This window comes from Rissa tridactyla, chromosome 9, assembly GCF_028500815.1.
Source record: "Rissa tridactyla isolate bRisTri1 chromosome 9, bRisTri1.patW.cur.20221130, whole genome shotgun sequence".
In the NCBI taxonomy this organism is placed as follows: Eukaryota; Metazoa; Chordata; class Aves; order Charadriiformes; family Laridae; genus Rissa; species Rissa tridactyla.
The window spans coordinates 47,217,086-47,236,492 of record NC_071474.1 but is presented as its reverse complement, the minus strand read 5'-3'; the positions used below and the strand labels follow the sequence as shown (position 1 = coordinate 47,236,492).

The 19,407-nt window shown below is 45.7% G+C and overlaps 1 protein-coding gene and 1 long non-coding RNA gene across 3 annotated transcripts in view; one reads left to right on the top strand and one right to left on the bottom strand.

The window, feature by feature from the left end:
- The window catches only part of LOC128914504 (uncharacterized), a 213,079-nt gene that overhangs the window by 4,165 nt on the left and 189,507 nt on the right, over positions 1 to 19,407 (bottom strand). The window lies entirely within an intron of this gene.
- The window catches only part of LOC128914501 (vascular endothelial growth factor receptor kdr-like), a 140,440-nt gene that overhangs the window by 28,082 nt on the left and 92,951 nt on the right, over positions 1 to 19,407 (top strand). For both annotated transcript variants that reach the window (XM_054213539.1, XM_054213538.1), the window contains exons 2-3: positions 9,706 to 9,802; positions 13,949 to 14,160. In XM_054213539.1, coding sequence (XP_054069514.1) covers positions 9,706 to 9,802; positions 13,949 to 14,160 — 309 coding nt within the window. The remainder of the gene's footprint in view (positions 1 to 9,705; positions 9,803 to 13,948; positions 14,161 to 19,407) is intronic.

The window sequence follows — 19,407 nt, the reverse complement described above, 5'->3', positions numbered from 1 at the left end:
TTTTTTAATCTGATGGGTATTATCACTTCAAAAGAAAAAGATGGAAACTTTTCTACTACTGCTCTAACTTTAAAAAAGTCCATTCTCTTTAACAAAATATCCAGCCTAAGAGCTTTACTCTTACCCTGAGTATAGGCAGCCCCTTTATTCCCGGTTAAAAGTCCAGTGTAAATGTTAAAACTGGGTAGGCACAAGAGAGAAATCACTGCTTGCATCAATAGAGATTTACGAGTTGTTTTTTCATGAGAGGTCCTGGCTCATATCAAGATAGATTTCAATAGTGACTGATTCTTTCTGTGCACACGAGCAGGTTGGGGAATAGTTCTTGGAATAGAGTCAGCACAACAATTGCTTTCATTATTTGCAGCTGTGCAAAACAAATAAGTTTGAAAGAAATATAGAGAGGTGCCAAATTCAATCCCATTGATGTGGGTGAACACAGTGTTTAGTGCTGTGCTGTGACACACATGAGCTCTGTGAATTACTGCTGTTGACTTTTCAGCCTTACATGTCACCTTTGATAAATGAGCTAATCTGCTGATAGCTACTCAAAATAATAAAGTAATTTAGTTAAAAGAGTTTTAAAACATTCCTTCCTTAGCATCCAAAACTTTCTAAGTAACTACTCAGCGCATACAAATTACCCTGCATAGAGCAATTCTGACACGATTACAGGGAACTGAATGGAGGGTTTTGACGAGCTGGAACCATAACTTGATCCATGGTTTACTGTCTGTAGCTATGAGGAACTGTTGGGATGACATGCAATAAAAATATCCAGCTATCTATCCATCAGTACACAAACGTGCTCCCAGGAGTTCACTGGTGGTGATGATTCTGAGTTGACACAGGGAAGCCTGGAAAGGACCCAGTGGAGACAGACCTAGATGGTCTTCTACCTTCCCATTTTCCTACAGAGCGCTCTGGAGACAGGAGAGAGATCTTGGCTAGATTCACTTCCAGATAAATGCTATATAATATCTGAAGGGTGAATAGGAGTAAGTCCTCCTCTGTTGAGCGCTCTGGGAGGAGGTGAAGGGCAGGCAGAACACGTGCTGTGGTGGACTGCAGTGAGAGTGGAGGGTGAACCTTGGGGCCAAAGCCACCAGCAGAGAGGTGTCTCAGGCTCTTGCAGGGGCTGCTCCCCATGGTGGTTCATCCTACAGACCAATGCGCATCCTTGCTCCTCCTCTCACTCACAGCCTTGTCTGAAGAACGTGCCCTCTCCCCAGAATGGTCAAGTCAAGGAAGAATGAAAGCTATGTCTGGAGTGCCTATGAAGTAAGCTTGTCTGGGAATCATTGGAAACACTTGCATCTGCAACCCTAACGTTTTTCTCAGGAGACCACATTGGGGGAGAGGCAAAGACAGTTTCATACCTCACATTTTTTGATACTTTTTTTTCCCCTCAAGTCTTTAGCACATAGCGTGGTCTCTTTTTTTGTGTGTCTCGTTCCCACTGGGTCTGCATATTTCCTAATCATGGAGATGTGCCAGGTCATCTTTTCCCAGAGGAATTGCCATAATTTGGATCAACAACATTCCCAGCCTTTTTTCCATCGACATGAGATTACTGCATTTCCTAAATACTTTAAACTGTGCTTGAGTGCATGGCAGATGATTGCAGATGTTGCCACCTCCTTTCCCAGATTTCATGTTTATTTTATGGCTGTAGATCTAAGTTCTGGACTTGTCATCCAGTTACAAAGAAAGGACATGTCCCTCGCTACATAACTCAATATAAGGACAGGGTGGTGATATCTCTTTCATTCTTTAGGACTCCACACTCTACAGTGTCAGAGGGAAAACAATGGCTCTGATTAATGAGCTGCTGCCGCCAAAGACCAAACAATTTTGACCTAGAGTTGCTTTCTGTGACCTCTTTCCATAAATCTGCAACTGATACGGCGATCCGTATCGTGGACAGCCAAGAAAGCACATGGCATTGTATGTCCAGGGAGTTGCCTTTGAGCAGGTGTAGTCAAACTCCGAAGGTTATGTTTTGATTGCAGAAAACCAGAGCAAAGTTCCTGTTAATTGACACAGGGGTTTTTAGGTGTCAGCACACAAAGCAATAAGGTGGCCTTGCTGAAGGGTTTCTGCTGATTAGAGAAGGAAACCAGAGTGACCCTGTGCCACTCCATCAGGAAATGCTGATGCATCTATGGGTGAGGAAAAGCCTTGTAGGGACAAATCCCAAGAGCAGGGCCAATGTCTTATCTTATCTTTAAACACTTGCTCTACTTAGCAGTTGTTTTTACTGTGTTGGGGTTGATATCTCCTCCGCTTGAGACTAATGATTTAATTTTTTGTTGTTGTCACTAGGAACATTTACACCCAAACTACTGTCTCTGGCTGAGCTACACAAAGCTTCTATTTGTGGCAGGCAGAGAAGAAGAATGGGTGTGAACTACTCCCCTCTCTCATGAGTCAGCTAAACAAATACTAGTTCCTCTGCCTTGGAAATAAATGAAAACACGAAGCCTGTTGCTTTGCCAGAAGATACTCTTGGGTTAACACTAGCATGCGAATATCCTGAAAGAATCTTAGCCATCTCTCCTGATGAGTTTGTGATTGCTAATTTAATTTTGGATTAACTTCTACAGCTACCGTAGGAGTGGAAGCTCTGGCTCTGGCCTACAGGACAGCGTCTAAACCCCTACTCATCTTCTCCTCTAGGAAAAGTAGTTCAGCAGGGAATGAACCAGTAGCCTACAGGGGTCTGGCCTGTATTAGCACCTGATGGGAAGTCACAGTCCCCCTACATTAAGCACTGTACAGACACATAGGAAAAGATTAAGGGTTTAAATCTTTACAGACAAGTTAAATTATTAACTTTGAGGAAGAGGAGGCTGAGGGGAGACCTCATCACTCTCTACAACTACTTGAAAGGACATTGTAGAGAGGTTGGTGCTCGTCTCCTCTCACAGGTAATTAGTGATAGAACAAGAGGGAATGGGTTCAAGCTGCAGCATGGTAGGTTTAGGCTGGACATTAGGAAAAAATTCTTCACAGAAAGAATGGTGAGACACTGGAATAGGCTGCCCAGGGAGGTGGTGGAGTCACATCCCTGGGTGTGTTTAGGACTTGTTTAGATGTGGTGTTAAGGGATATGGTGTAAGGGAGAACTTTGTAAAGTGGAGATGATGGTTGGACTCGATGATCCCAAGGGTCTTTTCCAACCTAAATGATTCTATGATTCTATGATTATCCTCGATAAACACATGGAGAATTGAGACTTAGGAGAGCAAATAACCTGATCTAAAGCAACTTGCTGAGAAACAAAATGGGAGAGAGGCAATCAAACCAGATTAGGTCTAGAGGGTAAGTTACCCTCTAACAACCCTTTCTGACCTACACATTCCCCACTGCAGCCCATCACGGGGGCCTCTGGCCTCTGTACTGACTCAGTACCCATCAGGTGGCTTGACACAGAACTCACTAGCTGGCAGAAACGAAGAAAATTGAGAGGTTTGTCCTGACTTACAGCCAAGACCTTCACCCCAAGAGCATCCCTTCTTCTTTGCTGGGAAAGTCAATACTAGCAATAATATTTCATTTAGAAAATTTTGCATTTTGAATAGAGAGCATAAGACACTTTATTAATGTCAGTGCATGAGCCTAGCAGACTCAAAGACTGGATGAACTGAATTCACAACAAAAAAGAGCGGGAGGCGAGTCTTTTCAGTTATTTGCTACTGTCTTTTTAAGCCTTTAAAATAATAGCAAATTACTTGTTTATAACAAGTGAAAGCTGATTCTAGGAGCTGGAGACTTAATAATCACACCAAATATTGCAAGTCTTGTGATACGATAATGCTGGCAGTATTGTTGCGTCTTCTCTTTTCATAGGGGGTAACCTTGAAATAAATCCTAAAATGATTACAGGCCATTGGTTTAAACACACACAGCTTTTCAATGAATCCTTGAGCTTTCTAATTCCAGTGAAAATAGGATTTCCTTGGGGATATAGTCACGAAAATACCCTTTAAAAGGGGTACCTGTTCATTTTTCAGATGTGCTCGCACTGTGTGGTTGTGGTGAGGTACCTGGCATCTCAGGGGAAAGCACCTTCTCTCCTTCATGTCACTTACTGCTGCAGACACAAAGTCGTTTGGAGAGACCGAGCCTCACCGCTTTTCCCCTGGCAGGCAGCGTAGGTAACAGCTCTTCATCTGCACGATCCGTATTACTGATGATCACCTTATTACTGGGGAGCAGGGCCACACACGCTGTTCGTACAGCCCCCGTTGATTCCAGAGTGCTCTCAGAGCACAGATTATGCTCCTGATTCAGGCTCTGACTCAGAAATGCTTTAAGGTAAGCACAGCTTACGAAACCATCCCCAATCTACTGCCAGCAATGAACAAAACAGTTTTTAAACGTCGTGTATATGCCTCTTCCCTTCTCCCACTAAAATTAGCTCTAAACCTCTGACTTCCAGTTCTATCTAATGGGATCTGATGTGTCCTAGGGCCCAGATCTATGCACAAGAGTGACTTTACACACATGAATAGTCCCTGGAGTTCAATCATGTGCAAAAAGCTATTTGTGTGCCCAAGTCCTTGTGGAATCAGGGCCTTAGTCTAACCGGCTTCATTTAGCTGTCATCACAGTGGGCTCCGCTTTGCTTGGCAATTATTTCTTTGTCATCTGATGCAGAGGTTAGGTGCTCTTTGATACTGTTCTCTCAGCTTTCCCCTCCTCCGTGTGCTGCAGTGCCCAAAAGGGATATGTGGATCTCTTCATCAGATATCCTATTGACGTTAGCTGTCACTGTGTACGATACCTAGATACGTTCAATCGCACAAGCATTTGTGAGTGCTCTTTTGGGGATAGCTACTGGGTTGTTACAGTGCCTAGAGGATGCCTGAAGGAAGACTGTTACAACGAGAAACAGAGATTAAAAATAGTTTTTATCCATGCTCACCGATGGCCCTCACATGAACAACCAGGCTGAGCGTGGGAGGGATCTCCCTCAGCCAAGAGAGATAGACTTAGAAACCACCTGACAGAGAGGTGAGGGAGGTCACACGTTACCCTCTGCCTGTGGATCCTCTCATGTTTAATGTTGGCTGTGCTGCAAAATCAGATTATCCCAGGAAGAACAGTTTTCAATATACTTTTCTTCCCTGGATAATGTATCAACCTTACACATTTCACTCCCAAAGATTTGTGTAGTTGTGCTGTGCTTGGGGTTTGCACCGTCAAGAGCAGAATGTTAAAGCCTAAACTGAAGGTAAGAATAAAGTCTCAGAATTACAAATGGTGCAGTGAGGCTCCGGACAGAAGGTCTGATGGAAGGGCTCTTTCTAGGGCCTATCTTTAACCTGGTGATGCCACACTCTCAAGCCTTGCTGTAGTCAATTTGCATTTGCAACAAGTAATTGAGGGCAGGAAGGTAACATCAGATGCAACACGTCACTTCCCAGGAGGAGCCTGTCTTTCTCCTGTGGTTTACACAGGGGATGTTGTGCTGAGACCTATTTGTAGCTCTGCAGGAGGCAAGAGGCTCTGTGCTCCTTCTGCGTTGTTATCACTCTAGCATCCTATCCCCAACGTACGAGGATCTAAGGGAGGATGCTGCACCAGGTTCCTCACCCCAACCAGGCAGCAGAGGCAGCTTCACAAAGAAAATGTTGGGGACAGCCGTGGTACCGATGCCGTTTCCTGGGCCTTTATAATCCTTCTGCAGAACAGAGCCTGCCAAGCTGTTTGTTCCTTTGCAGAGCTTTGCTATGGTAATGACGTGGTTGGCGCGAGTACTTGTTTTTAATTTTATGAGCCTTGTAGCTCTAGAGGAGGACCAAAATTATTTAGCAGAGAAGAGGAGGATAATGTTCTTTTAGGCCTGGACATTGTCATTGGAGCTGTGCAATCAGAGCACGTTAGCTTCAGCAGGACTTGGTCCAGCAGCGTGGTCTCCCACCCCACTCTGGGCAGGCTGTAGGCCCTGGTTTTATAGCGTACCACAGAGTACTGCCTCAGAGAGATGTCCTTCAAGTCTGAGAGGTTTTATATAAAGTGCAGAGTAGCTGTGAAAAACGTTATTTGAGAAGTGTGAGACATTTATTGTTTAAAGCCATAAAACCGAAATGAAATGCATTAAAATTGAGGAGGAAGAGGAGGCTGCGGGGAGACCTCATCACACTCTACAACTACTTGAAAGGACATTGTAGAGAGGTTGGTGCTGGTCTCTTCTCACAGGTAATTAGTGATAGAACAAGAGGGAATGGGTTCAAGCTGCAGCAGGGTAGGTTTAGGCTGGACATTAGGAAAAAATTCTTCACAGAAAGAGTGGCCAGACACTGGAATAGGCTGCCCAGGGAGGTGGTGGAGTCACCATCCCCGGGTGTGTTTAAGACTCGTTCAGATGTGGTGTTAGGGGATATGGTGTAAGGGAGAACTTTGTAGAGGGGAGTTGATGGTTGGACTCGATGATCCCAAGGGTCTTTTCCAACCTAAATGATTCTATGATTCTATGAAAATGGTGAACATTCACATTCATTCTAAGAACAAGGATAAACACTGCAACTAAGCGACGTGGCTTATTTAAACAACGCTTTTCTATGGGATACCAACATTGGATTAACTTTGCCCTCCCCAGAACTAGATCACATCTGCCTGTGCTTCACAACCCCTGCAATCAAAAGCTTGCCAGCAAGTCAGAGACCTGCACACAATGTCCCAGAAGCCTCAGTCTTTGTACAAGCTGAAAGTATCTACCTCCATCCCAGCTCCCCTGGCAGCACGGACCAGTGTGAATGAGAATCCAAAGCTAAACAAACGTTAGGATGCAGGACTGAGGAAAGAGAGGGGCTGCGCTGCCCAGCAGGATGCAGCCTCCGAAAGCTGCTTGCAGCATCCTAACGCCTTCTTAAAGCCTCAGAGTCTCCTCAAATATATAAACCAAATATGAAAGTGGAGTAGATCCCTTTCTTCTCATCCAACACGCCCCCAGGCTGTCTTTGGCTTTGCCTCCAAAAAATGAAGCCCAGCTCTAAAGGGACCACGGGAGGTTTAAAATTTTGCGAGGCATCACCCTGCCAGTTCTGGCATTTAGGCATCCTGATGGAGCACAGCCCAACCTCTGCCCCCACTATTCTCTCAGTTTTGCCCTCAAACTTTTTTTTTCCAGTCCACTCAGCTCTGGTTCTGATGTGCCAGAAATGGCACACACTGTGTTTATATAAACCCCCTGTCACCTGGCAGCGGCGATCAAATGTGGCAGAGGAATTTCTCGTCCTGTCCTCCATGGGGTAGAAAAGCACTGAAATTACACTTTGCTTATACTTTTCTTCAGCTGCCAAAGCCAAAATAAACTTTGGGAAAGAAGTAATTCAGAAGTATAAACAGAATAATTGAAAAATACTTTTCTTTCTTTTAGCAAAACCAGCCTCAAATAGTATAAAAGCCCAAGGACCGCCTTGCTCTGCGGCCCCGACAGCAGCTCAGGTCTAATGCCAGCCCTGGCACTGCCACAGACCCCGCCAACAGCGTCACACTTGCTCATGAGAGGTAAAATTCAGGCCTCTTTCAAAGGCCGGTCTGAGACATCAGCTAAGCCCCCCTAAGCCCTAAGAACAACCAAAGGCACAAGAGGAAAGAAATAAAGGATTATTTCAAACCCCAGGATTTGCTAAGTCGAAGCAGCACCTGGCTGAAGTCGCAGCATAAATAGCCCAGAGCAGACCACGGTGGGAGCTGTGTCCCGGGAGAGCCCCACAGGACCCACACAACCCTCAGCCAGCAAATCAAATGACACTTGACAAACATATTCAAAGCTGTTGGTCATTTTTTGAATTGTTTTTGCAAAGCTCAGTACATGGTGTTAAGAGACCGAAATACCTCAGCACCATGAAATAACACATGCCGAAGCCCAGCCCATGCTCAGGGTGAACGGGTTGTTTCTAGAAACCGGAGGGGACTCAGGGTCAAGTGCAAGGGCGTACTTGCCTGGTCGTGTCTCCTCCTGCAGAGTTTGGGGCTTTTTCTGTTGAGTCTTTGCTAAATGTGATGCTGCACCCCGCACGTGTCATCCTGAACGTGTGTAGGAGTAACGGTACTTCTTAGAAGAAAGAGGGGAACTGCAGGGCTGGAGCCCACTGCTTATTTTGCTTCCGCAGCATTACGTGGAATAGCAGGTTTTAGGTAGGGAGTTTGTGCTGGCCAGGCTCCAACTTCTTATTCTGCAAAGGACTTTGGTGATAGAGCTACAGTGTCATCAGTTAAGCAAAACTGGGCGGCGGGGGGTGGAGGGGGGAGATATCTTTGATGCTGAAGCAATGGCCAGGACTAGTTTAAAGTCTCAGCTCGAGGTCAATATGCGTTTGAAGGGAGTCCAGCAAGACGCTGTCTGGGCAGGATCCCCTTTGGGAAGGATTCTCTGGTGCTGTGAGATTAACTGGCCTCTGTCGAGTTACTGATGGGAGTTTGAATGGCTCATGGAAGAAGCCGGACTCTCCAAAGTGGGAGCGGTTCACTCTCCACGCTGCCAGAATATGCCAGGCTAAGAGCATTTTACTCAAATCCAGCAAAAAAGAGATGAGAGTTGGGAGGTGGGAGGCAAGAAAATCACTGTTTCATCCAGTTGAAAAGTTAAACCCTAATGTTTCTCTTTTTGCTAGATACGTTATCTTCACTATTCTGCTGAGAATAATGCCTCTGTTTGTTATAAGCCCAGCTAAAGATTTCTGGCTTATCAAGTTCAAGGCAAAGGAGAAGATATAGATTTGAAGAGCAGGAGGGGAAAGAAAACATACGGCTTTAATGTCAGAGCTTTGGAAATTGAGATACTTATCTAAGTCTGTTTTCTCCTTTCCTTGATAATGTTACTTTGAATTTGGACAAGGAAACCAGCCTGGCCAACCTCCCTTCTGTTGCTTCTCAGTTTCACTTTCTGAAAATTATATTGTCATAGACGTACACTCAGATATGCATCTCCCTGAGGACAGTTTCACATTCAGAAGGCATTTCCCGAGCCAGGAGATGATGATGGGAGAGACCTTTATCACTACTGTCATTAAAGACGGTTGTCATCAGAGACCTGACAAACCTCCTCACACTAGCACTGGCGATGGTGTCCCAGACACCGCCTCAGATGTGCTTCGGAGCGTTACAGCAGTTCACAGCCGCGCTGCCCACAAAGCAAGCAGCTTGCTGCTTAGTTCAAAGGCAGTATTTGTGAATGGTGCTTTGGAAAACAGCAGGCTTTTGATTTGCCTTTAATACAGCAGATGCTTCACAGTTGTAAGTCAAAGAGTTGCTCCCCAGAATTATTGTTCTCTCTTCTCCCCTTGATTAGAATGTAACATATGAGCTCACATATCAAGTTATTTCCCAATGACCTGACTCCTTCCACTTCTATATGTGTGTAAAATCCTTTTGAAACAAATCTGTTCTCCTAAAACTGCAATAATTCAGAAATAAAGCTAGCTCTAAATAAACGGAGAGAAAGACTATTAGCAGAAATGCAGGTGCCAAATGTTAGAAAAGAAAGAGATGAAGGAAACTAAAAACAAACTAAGGGGATCTCACGACTAACTCCACACTCAACTGAATTGCATCGGTATAAATGCAAGCACTGTGTGGGCCCCCAAATTAGGAACTATTTACAAAACAAAAAGCTCGCCTCAACTGTATTGTGCCTGTTCTACCCGTACTGAATAGCCCGTCTAATGATGATTTCTTCTTTATTTGGGTCAGGTCTTGCCGAGGAAGAATTTTTTGAGAAACCAACGCTAAGCATTGCAAAAGACCGCATTGTCATCTTACCAGGAGACACCCTAAAAATAAAATGCAGGTAAGGATTGCTCCAGCAATGCTGGATTTGTTGGTCAGATTCTCTGTGTTGTCAAGGGGCCCAGGCAAAATCCTGCGTCAGCACACGGGAAAGCTTATGGGAGGGGGATGTACCATGCTTAAGGACACGGCTGGAAAATCCTCATCTGAAAATAGGTTCAGATTCGTCTCCTCTGCAGCTAAAATCACTCTTTCACTCCCTGTCCATAAGCAAATGACAAACAAGATCACCAGGGCATGTCATTAGCTCTTTATATATATATATGAGCTTAAACTTCCTACCCTCAAATACCATCCAGCCTATAAGATGGCAGTTAAATAAACAGCAGCTAGTATGTGGACATTCAAAGACCTGACCTGTTTACACATACCATATTCTTTAAATCAAAGATAACCAGGACTTGTGAAAAACCAGGCTCCTGATATTGTAAATTACGGCAGCTCTTCAGTTCTTGGCACAATGTGTAAAAACTAGCCATGCAAGAAACCGGCAACATTTTGGCAATGACGTGTGTTTAGAGGGAGATGATCCCCTGGAAACGGCGGCATTTGGTCCCAGCTGAGTGGCACACGACTCTGTATAACACCAAGAGTCAGAGCACTTTCTGCTGTGTCAGACGGCCATTAGCTTGCTCCGTCACACAACAGGCCTCACACCGAGATGTACGTAGGTGCCGCTTGTTCGCAGTGTGATTTATATGCCAAGCTACAGTGAGGGGTTATTTTTTCATTTCTTCCGAGAGCACTGTAGGAGAGAAGGCTTAAGGTAATACAGGCTGTCACAGTCTCTCTCCCTCTCACACACATACATTATTTTTACACCTTCTTGCAAAGTTCCCTTGACTGTAGCCACTACCTGGATGGTTTCTTGCAACAGAAGTTACTGCAAACAGTAAGAAAAAGTAGTGGAAAGGTGAATCTAATCTGCAGTTTATGCTGACGCATATGTCCCTTCAGATTTTTGTCCTAGTCTATTTAATTCATTGTTACAGTGAAAGATAAATTGACGCATACTGTGTAAAATTGTGATGTCTTCTGGAGTGTAAGGCAGGTTTTTTCCAAAGACCTCCAGCTAGCCGTGTGGCTCAGGAGGTCAAAACAACCTTACAGTGGTATTTTTAGCTCAGCGAGCAGCAAGTATGATGGCAATAAAATTTAAACAGTCCTTTAAAATTTAGATGCTGTGCTTCATAAAACAAGTTAGGTGGACATGAGTTGGGAGTAGTGCTCCAGGCCAATGAAATAAATACTTTTCAGCAATTCTCCTTTTTAATCTGTAGGAACATCCTATTTTTCTCATATCACCAGATGAATAAATAGATTAAGAAATTCTTAGCACTTCAGTCCCAAATTGCTTTATGGATGCAAAGCAATAAATCCACACAACAGGTCTGAGAAGCAGAAATGTATGCTAGCATGCTTCCGTGCGAGCATGGGAACAGAGCTCCGGAGCACTGCAGTTCCTTGGCTCAGATCACGCAAGAGCTGGGAATAGAAGCTGGAAGTGGGACTTCTGCACATGGAGTGTGAGATTCCCTGTATCGGGTCACAGAATCACAGAATCACAGAATCACAGAAACTTCAGAGTTGGAAGGGACCTCTAGAGATCACCTAGTCCAACTCCCCTGCTAGAGCAGGATTGCCCAGAGCACATTACTCAGGGCTGCATCCAGGCGAGTCTTGAAAATCTCCAGAGAAGGGGACTCCACAACCTCCCTGGGCAGCCTGTTCCAGTGCTCTGTCACCCTCACTGTAAAGAAGTTTTTCCGTGTACTTGATCGGAACTTCCTATGTTCCAACCTGTGCCCATTGCCCCTCGTCCTGTCACTGGGAACCAATGAAAAGAGTCTGGCACCATCCTCCTTCAACCCACCCTTTAGATACTTGTATGCCAACAGAATCACAGGGTCCTTTGTGGATGTCTGTCATCCTGCCTCCTCTGACACACCAGCATCTGCCCACTCGCAGAAGGGAGCTCCGGAGTCCTTCATACTTCCCGGGGGCATGAGGGCTGTGTGAGCACAGCACGAGACAGCAGACCGAGCAGGGAGCTGCTGAACCGTGGTAACTCTGTGAACATCCCTTCTCCCTTAAACTCCATTCATTTGAGGTTCTTGGCCAGGATTTCCTGATTTTTGGCAGCCTGGCCAAAGCTGCTGCTGTGACTCCCCTCTGCCAGATGTGTGAAAATCCCGAAGCAATAGCCAAAGTCTTCATCTTCCACCAGGATAAAATATGCAGGAGGAAAAAGTGGGCACATGTAAGGAAGCACAGGTGTCTGAAATCCCTGACCTGCTCTGCAGAGCCACGGTTGGAGACTTCCTGCCCTGATGGACACCAGACTGGGTGACGGTAGAGGGGTGGGGACATGGTGACATGCTGGGAGTTGAGTGTCTGAATGTGAAGTGTCATTGTTCCACATTGTGGGCCAGGAGTCCTATTTCTTGACAGAGGTGGTCAGTACCTCATTAATGACGTTAGTAATGTAGGGAAGGAGCACGGGGTAGGGACCTCTGCGTCAAAAAATAATCCAGTGCTCTGAAGGACAGGAAACTGGTATGACGGATGAGGTGGGGTTGTCCAAGTCAGCAGTGCATCCAAAACCGAGGGTGAGGCTGCTCACCAGAGAGGATATTCACACTTTTCCCAGTGCTCTCCTTCAGCTACGTGCTGGGAATAACCTCAAGAGTTCAGCCCCGTGTCCACATCATCTTCAGGAAGGCGACAAAAGGACGGGCAGAAACGGGGGCCAAGAGGATGTTTGTTTAAGTGTCACTGAATTTGCTGGCAAATGCGTTCCCTTATTGCACCTACTGACCGCTACAAAGCCACTGGCACAGAAAGAGTAGTTAGAGTTATTGGCTAACTGGAGACTTCACACAGCTTGCATGCTAGATATGTTTGGTATTAGATCTCTATACTGAGTCGATGTGTCTAGGCCGGATTTCTCCCTGCCTACACTCAGCTGGGGAAATCCAGAGGTTCTTACTCCTTCCTCAGCTCAGCAAATGCCATTGGGTCAATGGGAATTCACTGAGTGGGAAGGGGTGAGTCAAGCCCCTGGCCTTTGGAAGAGTGGCTTCTCTCTGCAAACACAGACCGTCAGAGCTGTCTCCCTCTGGTACTAACTTCTTCCCCAGAAAAGTCCACAGACGATTACCCTCGTACCCCATCAGTTTCCACATTGACCACCAAAACCCGGTCTACTACAAAAAGACCATAATCTTCATCTCATAAGCACGTATAGCACGTACTAATACATCATGAGAGCCCTCAACGTGCAGCCCAAGCAGAAGAGGGCTCCAAGAGCTCCTGCTCCTATGGCATGGCCTGATGTCTCCAGCAGAACAGGACTAGTGCAACCAGTGCCTGTTACTGAGTTAACTTAGAGCAGTTGAAAGCTCTCTTTGGGTCCTGCAACAGGTTATAAAAAGGCCTTGCTTTTCGGCGGTGAACTACATAGAATTGCATTTGACATTACTGTGATCATAGATAAGACAACGAACGGGTCAGGTGGGTGAAATGGTGCATCATCTGCCCTGCTAGCTTTATGTTCTGACTGCCATGACAGGGTGAATTGAAAAAAAAATGTGTCTTGAGCAGATATTCTAAGATTTGTAATCTGATTAGCTCCAGAGCCTTCACAAAAATCAAGACTGAGTCACTGCTGATTAAGCAAGAAAGGTGATGCAAAGTTACATAAATGTTCTCCTCTTTCCATGCAGCCTTAGTATAAGAAAATATAAGTTAATTTAGCTGTTAAAATATGCAAAGTCCTCAACTTGGAAGAAACATAAAATTTTAACAGGTGCTTTCTAATGTTTGAAGTGGCTAAAATGTAGTGTTATAAAAACAAACTCATGTTCAGGAAGTCTGTTACAATAAAAATTAAACTTTCCTCCAGGAGCTAGCTTGCTACAGTTCCACAGACTATTTCAGGAATCTCCTCTGCTCCAGGGGAGAACGTGGGGTGATCCCCCTTAATTCCTTATGGGTGGAAACGTAAACACCCATCAACCTTTATCCTTCATTTCCAAGCGAGAAGAGTAGGAACACTGGGAACATCGATAACAGCTGGCCAGAAGGAAGCCCAAATTTTGTGTGAAGTCATGACTCTATCTTTAATTTTGGTGGGTTGTCTTGACAGGGGAGCATCTTCTGTGAGCTGGCTTTTGAGGGAGGACCAGAAGGAAGACCCTCGGGTGCACATCAGCAACTGTCGCAATAACACAAGGCAAAGCTGCAGCATGCTTGTCCTCAAGAAAGTCATAGCTAACGACACCGGTTACTTCACCTGCATTCGTGATGACTCCCCACCTAATGAGGATCTCATGGCCAGGATTTATGTGTTTGTCAAAGGTAAGAATTTCAGTTTATTTTGTTGTTACGGCTTTTGGTAATATAAGTTGTGTTCAACTGTGGGATCTGTGCTAGGTAAAACAAGCAACCCAATTCAGATGCTTTCGCAAATCCCACCTCCCCACCGGCCCAGCGCTGGAGCAAGCACCAGCTTTGACACTTGGAAGAGGCTGGATATATGTGGATTTTGATGCCAGCTGAATTCACAGGGACCCAGATGCAAGAACCAGAAATTATCCATCTTGTTCAATTCCGGGACTTGAAAACTAGATTGTCCCATTTAGTTTTGTATTTCAAATAAGTGATACACTGATTTCTTTAAACCTCTTTTCCTTTTCTTTTCCTTTTAAGACTAAAACCTTTTATCCTAAAGGGTTTTGTTATCACAGTCCTTTTCCTAAGATTCTTCCTGAATTCACAAGTCCTTTCTTTTTCCTTTCCTTCCCAAGCATGAAACTCCCCAACAACATTCTCTTTCTCCTACACATTAGTATACTGCTTTGTCCTTCACAGCTGTGAGACATACTTAGCAAAGCGGGATGACTGCATTACATATATTTTATTCTAAAAAATGGCCCATTGCTCATTTTTGTCCTCTTTGAGCTACCTCTCCCCCATGTGTCAGAATCACTGAGTTCACATCCAATAATAAATACAAGCAGAAAATGCAGAGGAGTGTGGTCCTCTGTGATTAAGTGAATGAAACATACCGAACAACCATTTCAATAATACGAATTTTTGTTAGAAGAATATTCCCCAAAAATGCTGATATTTTTTTCAAATTCTACTTGACAAATGCATTACTAAATCACTGAATCATCTTGGATCTTCCAGGCTGAGGCTGGGAGTAGTCGGATAAAGGAGATGACTTTTAGTGTCTCGAATAGGGGACGACACAGAATCATAGAACTGTTAGGGTTGGAAGGGACCTTAAAGATCATCTACTTCAAACCCCTTTGAACTCCTTTGGTGCTGAACAGGCTTACTATTCAGTTCCCCAGAAACTCATGGAAATGAATGAATTTCATTTTTCTAGTAAATGCTAAAATATGATTCTTTGAATCCTTTTACTAAAACACATGCTAGAGAGGCAACGAGTTTGTCTGATATTATTTGAATAGTTCAGCAAACATATGTACAGAGAACACGTGTTTGCGAGGCAGCGCGGATAGTCTCGTGGTATTGCTAAGGATGGTGAAACCACCACGAGGCGTGCTGTCCATCCCAAGGGGATTGTGATACACCTACGTGGCTAAATTCAACTTCTGCACTACCAGGTGAACACACCTGTTTGATTCACATGCATGACATTTTCCTGGCTCTTCATGTCTGTTGAAAATAGTCCCTTTCTACCCTTATCCTGCTTTCCCAGCAAGTCTTCCTCTTATCGGAAAGTAGCTTTTTGGTGTTACTTGTTAGTTCCTGCAGTCATTTTTTTTCCCCCTTTCCATTTCCTTTTTCTGATTTTTTCTCGTTACTCTAAGCCCTGGTTGCTTTATCCACCCTAGTGCTTGTGCTGAGCTGTTTCCTTTTCTCATTACACACTGCTCAGATGCCCCACATCTCATACTGTTAACCCAGCCCAATGCCTACGCTTCAGGAAATAGTGCATTGAAAACTCCAGTCTCTATCCTGCTTCAGTGCCCTGGCTGGCTACCCAGGCCTTCATTACTCTATGGCGGGAGCACGTGCAGGAAATCTTACGGATCTTTTGGGACCGCCTGAGCGTTTTCCCTAAGAAAATATCTCAAGTTATGAAACGCTTACCGGCGATGCACTTGGAACAGTGCTAATCTAAAAAAAAAATCGCAGGATGTCCTCTTGCTTGCCTGAGACTGCTGTGCCAAGGTTCCCCTGAAAAACAGCACTGGATGGCTGTTTTCTCTAAATCCCCCTCCGAGGTTGTCCTCTCACAGATGCAATTTAATTGTCTCATACGCCCTCCCTGCTCTAAAAGCTCTTACTCAGACTCCTGTGCTTTAAAAGTTGTTGCAGGAAAAGTGGGTAGAAAATGAACTACCTTGTACTACGCACTCCACGGGTGAAGGAGTGAGAAAGGCAAGTCAGCGGGGATCGCTCTGGTCCATGTCCTAGCGGGCCAGCGGCTCATCCACCCCAAAGCCAAGCTCTGCCACAGCAGTTCGGTCTATAAACTTGCAAGTGCTTGCTGGGATCCAGCCAGTCTGAGGAAGCTGCTTTGCCCCAGTGAAATGAAGCTATTTATACTCCGGCATGGATGTCCTCAGGGCACGCTCTTCCTCCCATTCAATTCCTGTGTATATTTGTTGAACGCCAGCAGGCTGGTTTGGGGACAAGGAAGCTGTTCTTCAGTGAGGGCTCTACGAATTGTGGAGTTCAGCAAGGCATTCAGAACCTACCTACAATTTTCTTCAATATTTAAACATGCCTTTTTAAGGTAATTGGTCCGACAGCGTCTGGGCATCACCGAGAAACCCATCAGTTGTCTCCAAGTGAAGAAACTCACAGTTCCCTTTGAGTGTCAGAGAAGGGTGAGGTCCAAAAGACATCTCTCCGGACGTTTTGTGGAGAGAGCAAGTGCTCAGCAGGGTGTTTATGAGACTGAGCCAGGTGGAGTGAGAAAATGTTGAGCCAGACCCCGAAGGCTGGAGATTCCTCTGAGGTTACAAGCCGTTATTGCCAAAAAAGGAAGGGGAATGGTATTTTTTCCCTTCGTTCCTGGCCTGCTGCTTGACACCGAAATGAGAACATGATTGTATCGGAAGCCCTGCTTATTGGCTATTATTTCCTGTGCTTGCTTCTGTTTTTACAGCCTCCCTGGTGGAGTTTCTAAGCTCTGTCAGAATCTGGCATTCAGCAGCTCTCCCCCCCGGTGCAATTGAGCCGTGACCCCTGCACATCAGGCAGATCATAAGGGACCCGCAGGCGGCAGGGTCAGCCGCCATGCCTCAGCTGCGCACTGACAGTCTGGAGGGAGGGAGAGCTCAGGATCTTAATCCTGAATAATTGTTCCCGAGGCCTTTTCTGCTTCCCGCTGCAGCTGCGAGTCCCAAGGATCGTAATTAAAAAACGAGACAACCCCCTTCTCCTGTTGCCCATCTCCTTGTTGAAAACACACCGTAGCTTAGGGCTGGAATGGAAATAGTCGGGTGTTTTTTAACTGCGTTGTTTAGCTTCATTGCGACTCGAGGGATAACCTCTGCAGTGAAAGGCAGTGTCTGGTGGCACACGGCGCTGCAGCGCTGACCGGGAAGAGCAGCCAAGCAACTCTCTGGTGGCTGCTGGCAGAGAAGAGGGCGAACGCGGGAAGCTCACCCTCCGTCCACAGAGTCTGCTGTCTCTGCTGAGCCAGTTCTGGACCAGAGGCAGTAAAGACAAGTCTTCCCTGCAAACTAGCTGCCCACGTAGCAGCCCACGTCAGAAAATCTCATGTGGACGGCATTTCCACCGCAAACGCTGCCAAAGCCAGCTAGCCAATGTCATTTGCTTCTGTCTATCTCCTGCAATTACCCTTCCCAACCAAATGGATGCTTCCCTGTGAGGAACACACTCATTTATTTCAACCTTTGAGATCCCTGTGCCAAAGGAAAGGGCAGGCTGTCTATTTGGTGTTAAAATACAGCAAGCCCTCTCTACAATGTTTCCTAGGGCACAGATAAAATTTAACATGGCTTAGAGGAGGCGGAAAAAAAGACAAATCAAGTAGAGATTCGCTCCACCTTCCCAAAGGGCTTTCCCAGGCCCCAGCCTAGACAGAAGTCAGGACTTGCAGCTCTCAGCTATTTGAAATACTGTTACTGTCAGCAAAGCAACTGTCTCAAAGTAAGGTAGTCCTCAGGGCATCAGCTGGAAGAGCTCTCTGTACCAGCTGAAACGCTGCTTCAGCTTTCTCAGTGATTTCCCCTCGCAGCCCTTAGCTCTGTGCAGCAGCCAGGGATTTGCTACACCTTTTTGTACCACCCAAAGCATCATCAGGAAGGAGCGTGAGCTCAATTCTGTTTTGCTTCCCTCCATCAGCATCTCGTCTGACGTTATTACTGTGGGAACTGGAACTGGTCACATCTTGCCAAATAGTGTCTAGAAAAGTTCATGCGAGTTCCCGAGCTGTGCTCTGATTCCTGCCCACGCACCCCAGTAGCGCTGCTCTGCGGGAACTTCAGGGCTGAAGGAGGCCATCTCCTCCTCGCAGGCGTGGGGCGAGCAGGCCAGCAACAGACAGCCTCTATTATTATTTATGCAAAGCAGGACTGTTATTCTGTTTCTTGAAACAACTATGGCCATGATAGAGCTGGTTCTCAAATAACTACTGCAGAAAAACATGAGTCCCGCCTGCTCTGATACTGTAATTGGCACAAAACGATGTAAGTGAGCCCAATACACCAGTGTTGGCTGCCACAAGGGTCCAAGTCCACTGGGGCAGAATCACCAATTCCTGTTTGTGCCTAGTGTGGTTCACTCTTTGAACTCATAGATTGGTGGACATTTCAACAGTGTCTTCCCACCCAGAGCACTTCAGCTGCTGGTGTTACACCGTCTCAGTGTTACTGTGAGTTAGGAACACTTCAGGAGTAATTCGTTTCCGTAGATTTGGTTTTCAGCACTGATGTTCACAGGAACACAGTGTAACTAGAAGATACCCCTGCAGGGAATTTGAGTTCTGGCTCCTTCTAAAGTTCATATGGACACCATGAAGCACCAGCACTGCAGGCTTGAGTGATAGCGCAGTCCTGCCAGGAGCCCAGAGCACAAGAACTGGAAATCAAAGTTTTCCATGAAGCGAGACAGACTTTTAAATGGGAGTGCAAGTCCTGTTAAGGCCGTTCTGAAGGAAAAAAGGGGGATGCATCCAAGCATCTTGTCCTGTCCGAGCGTGCATCTCACTGGTAGTCAGCTCCAGCAGCAAGGCATCCCCAAGGAATGGTGTGAGCTCTCCCTTGCTACTGCAAAGAATGGGGAGGAGAGGTGGTACAAGTACTGCACCAGGGCAGAGTCTACCATCAACCACAGCCTCTGCTTTATCAAAAGATGCAGCCCAGAGACATGAAGCCCCATCTTCTTCATCCCTTCCCCACTAAGAGAAATCTAAAGAGGATGGAAGTGCATGAAAGCACCCCTCACGTGAGATCATATTTTGGTTCTGATGTTCTTCGAAGCCAATTTCTGCCTCCTCAATTCTCTTGACAGTTCACAGAGATAATCCGAATGTGAGAAGCAGAAACGCAGGGCCAGGGTGACAGCCCTGACTTGGGCTTTGGCTTGCTTTCCAGA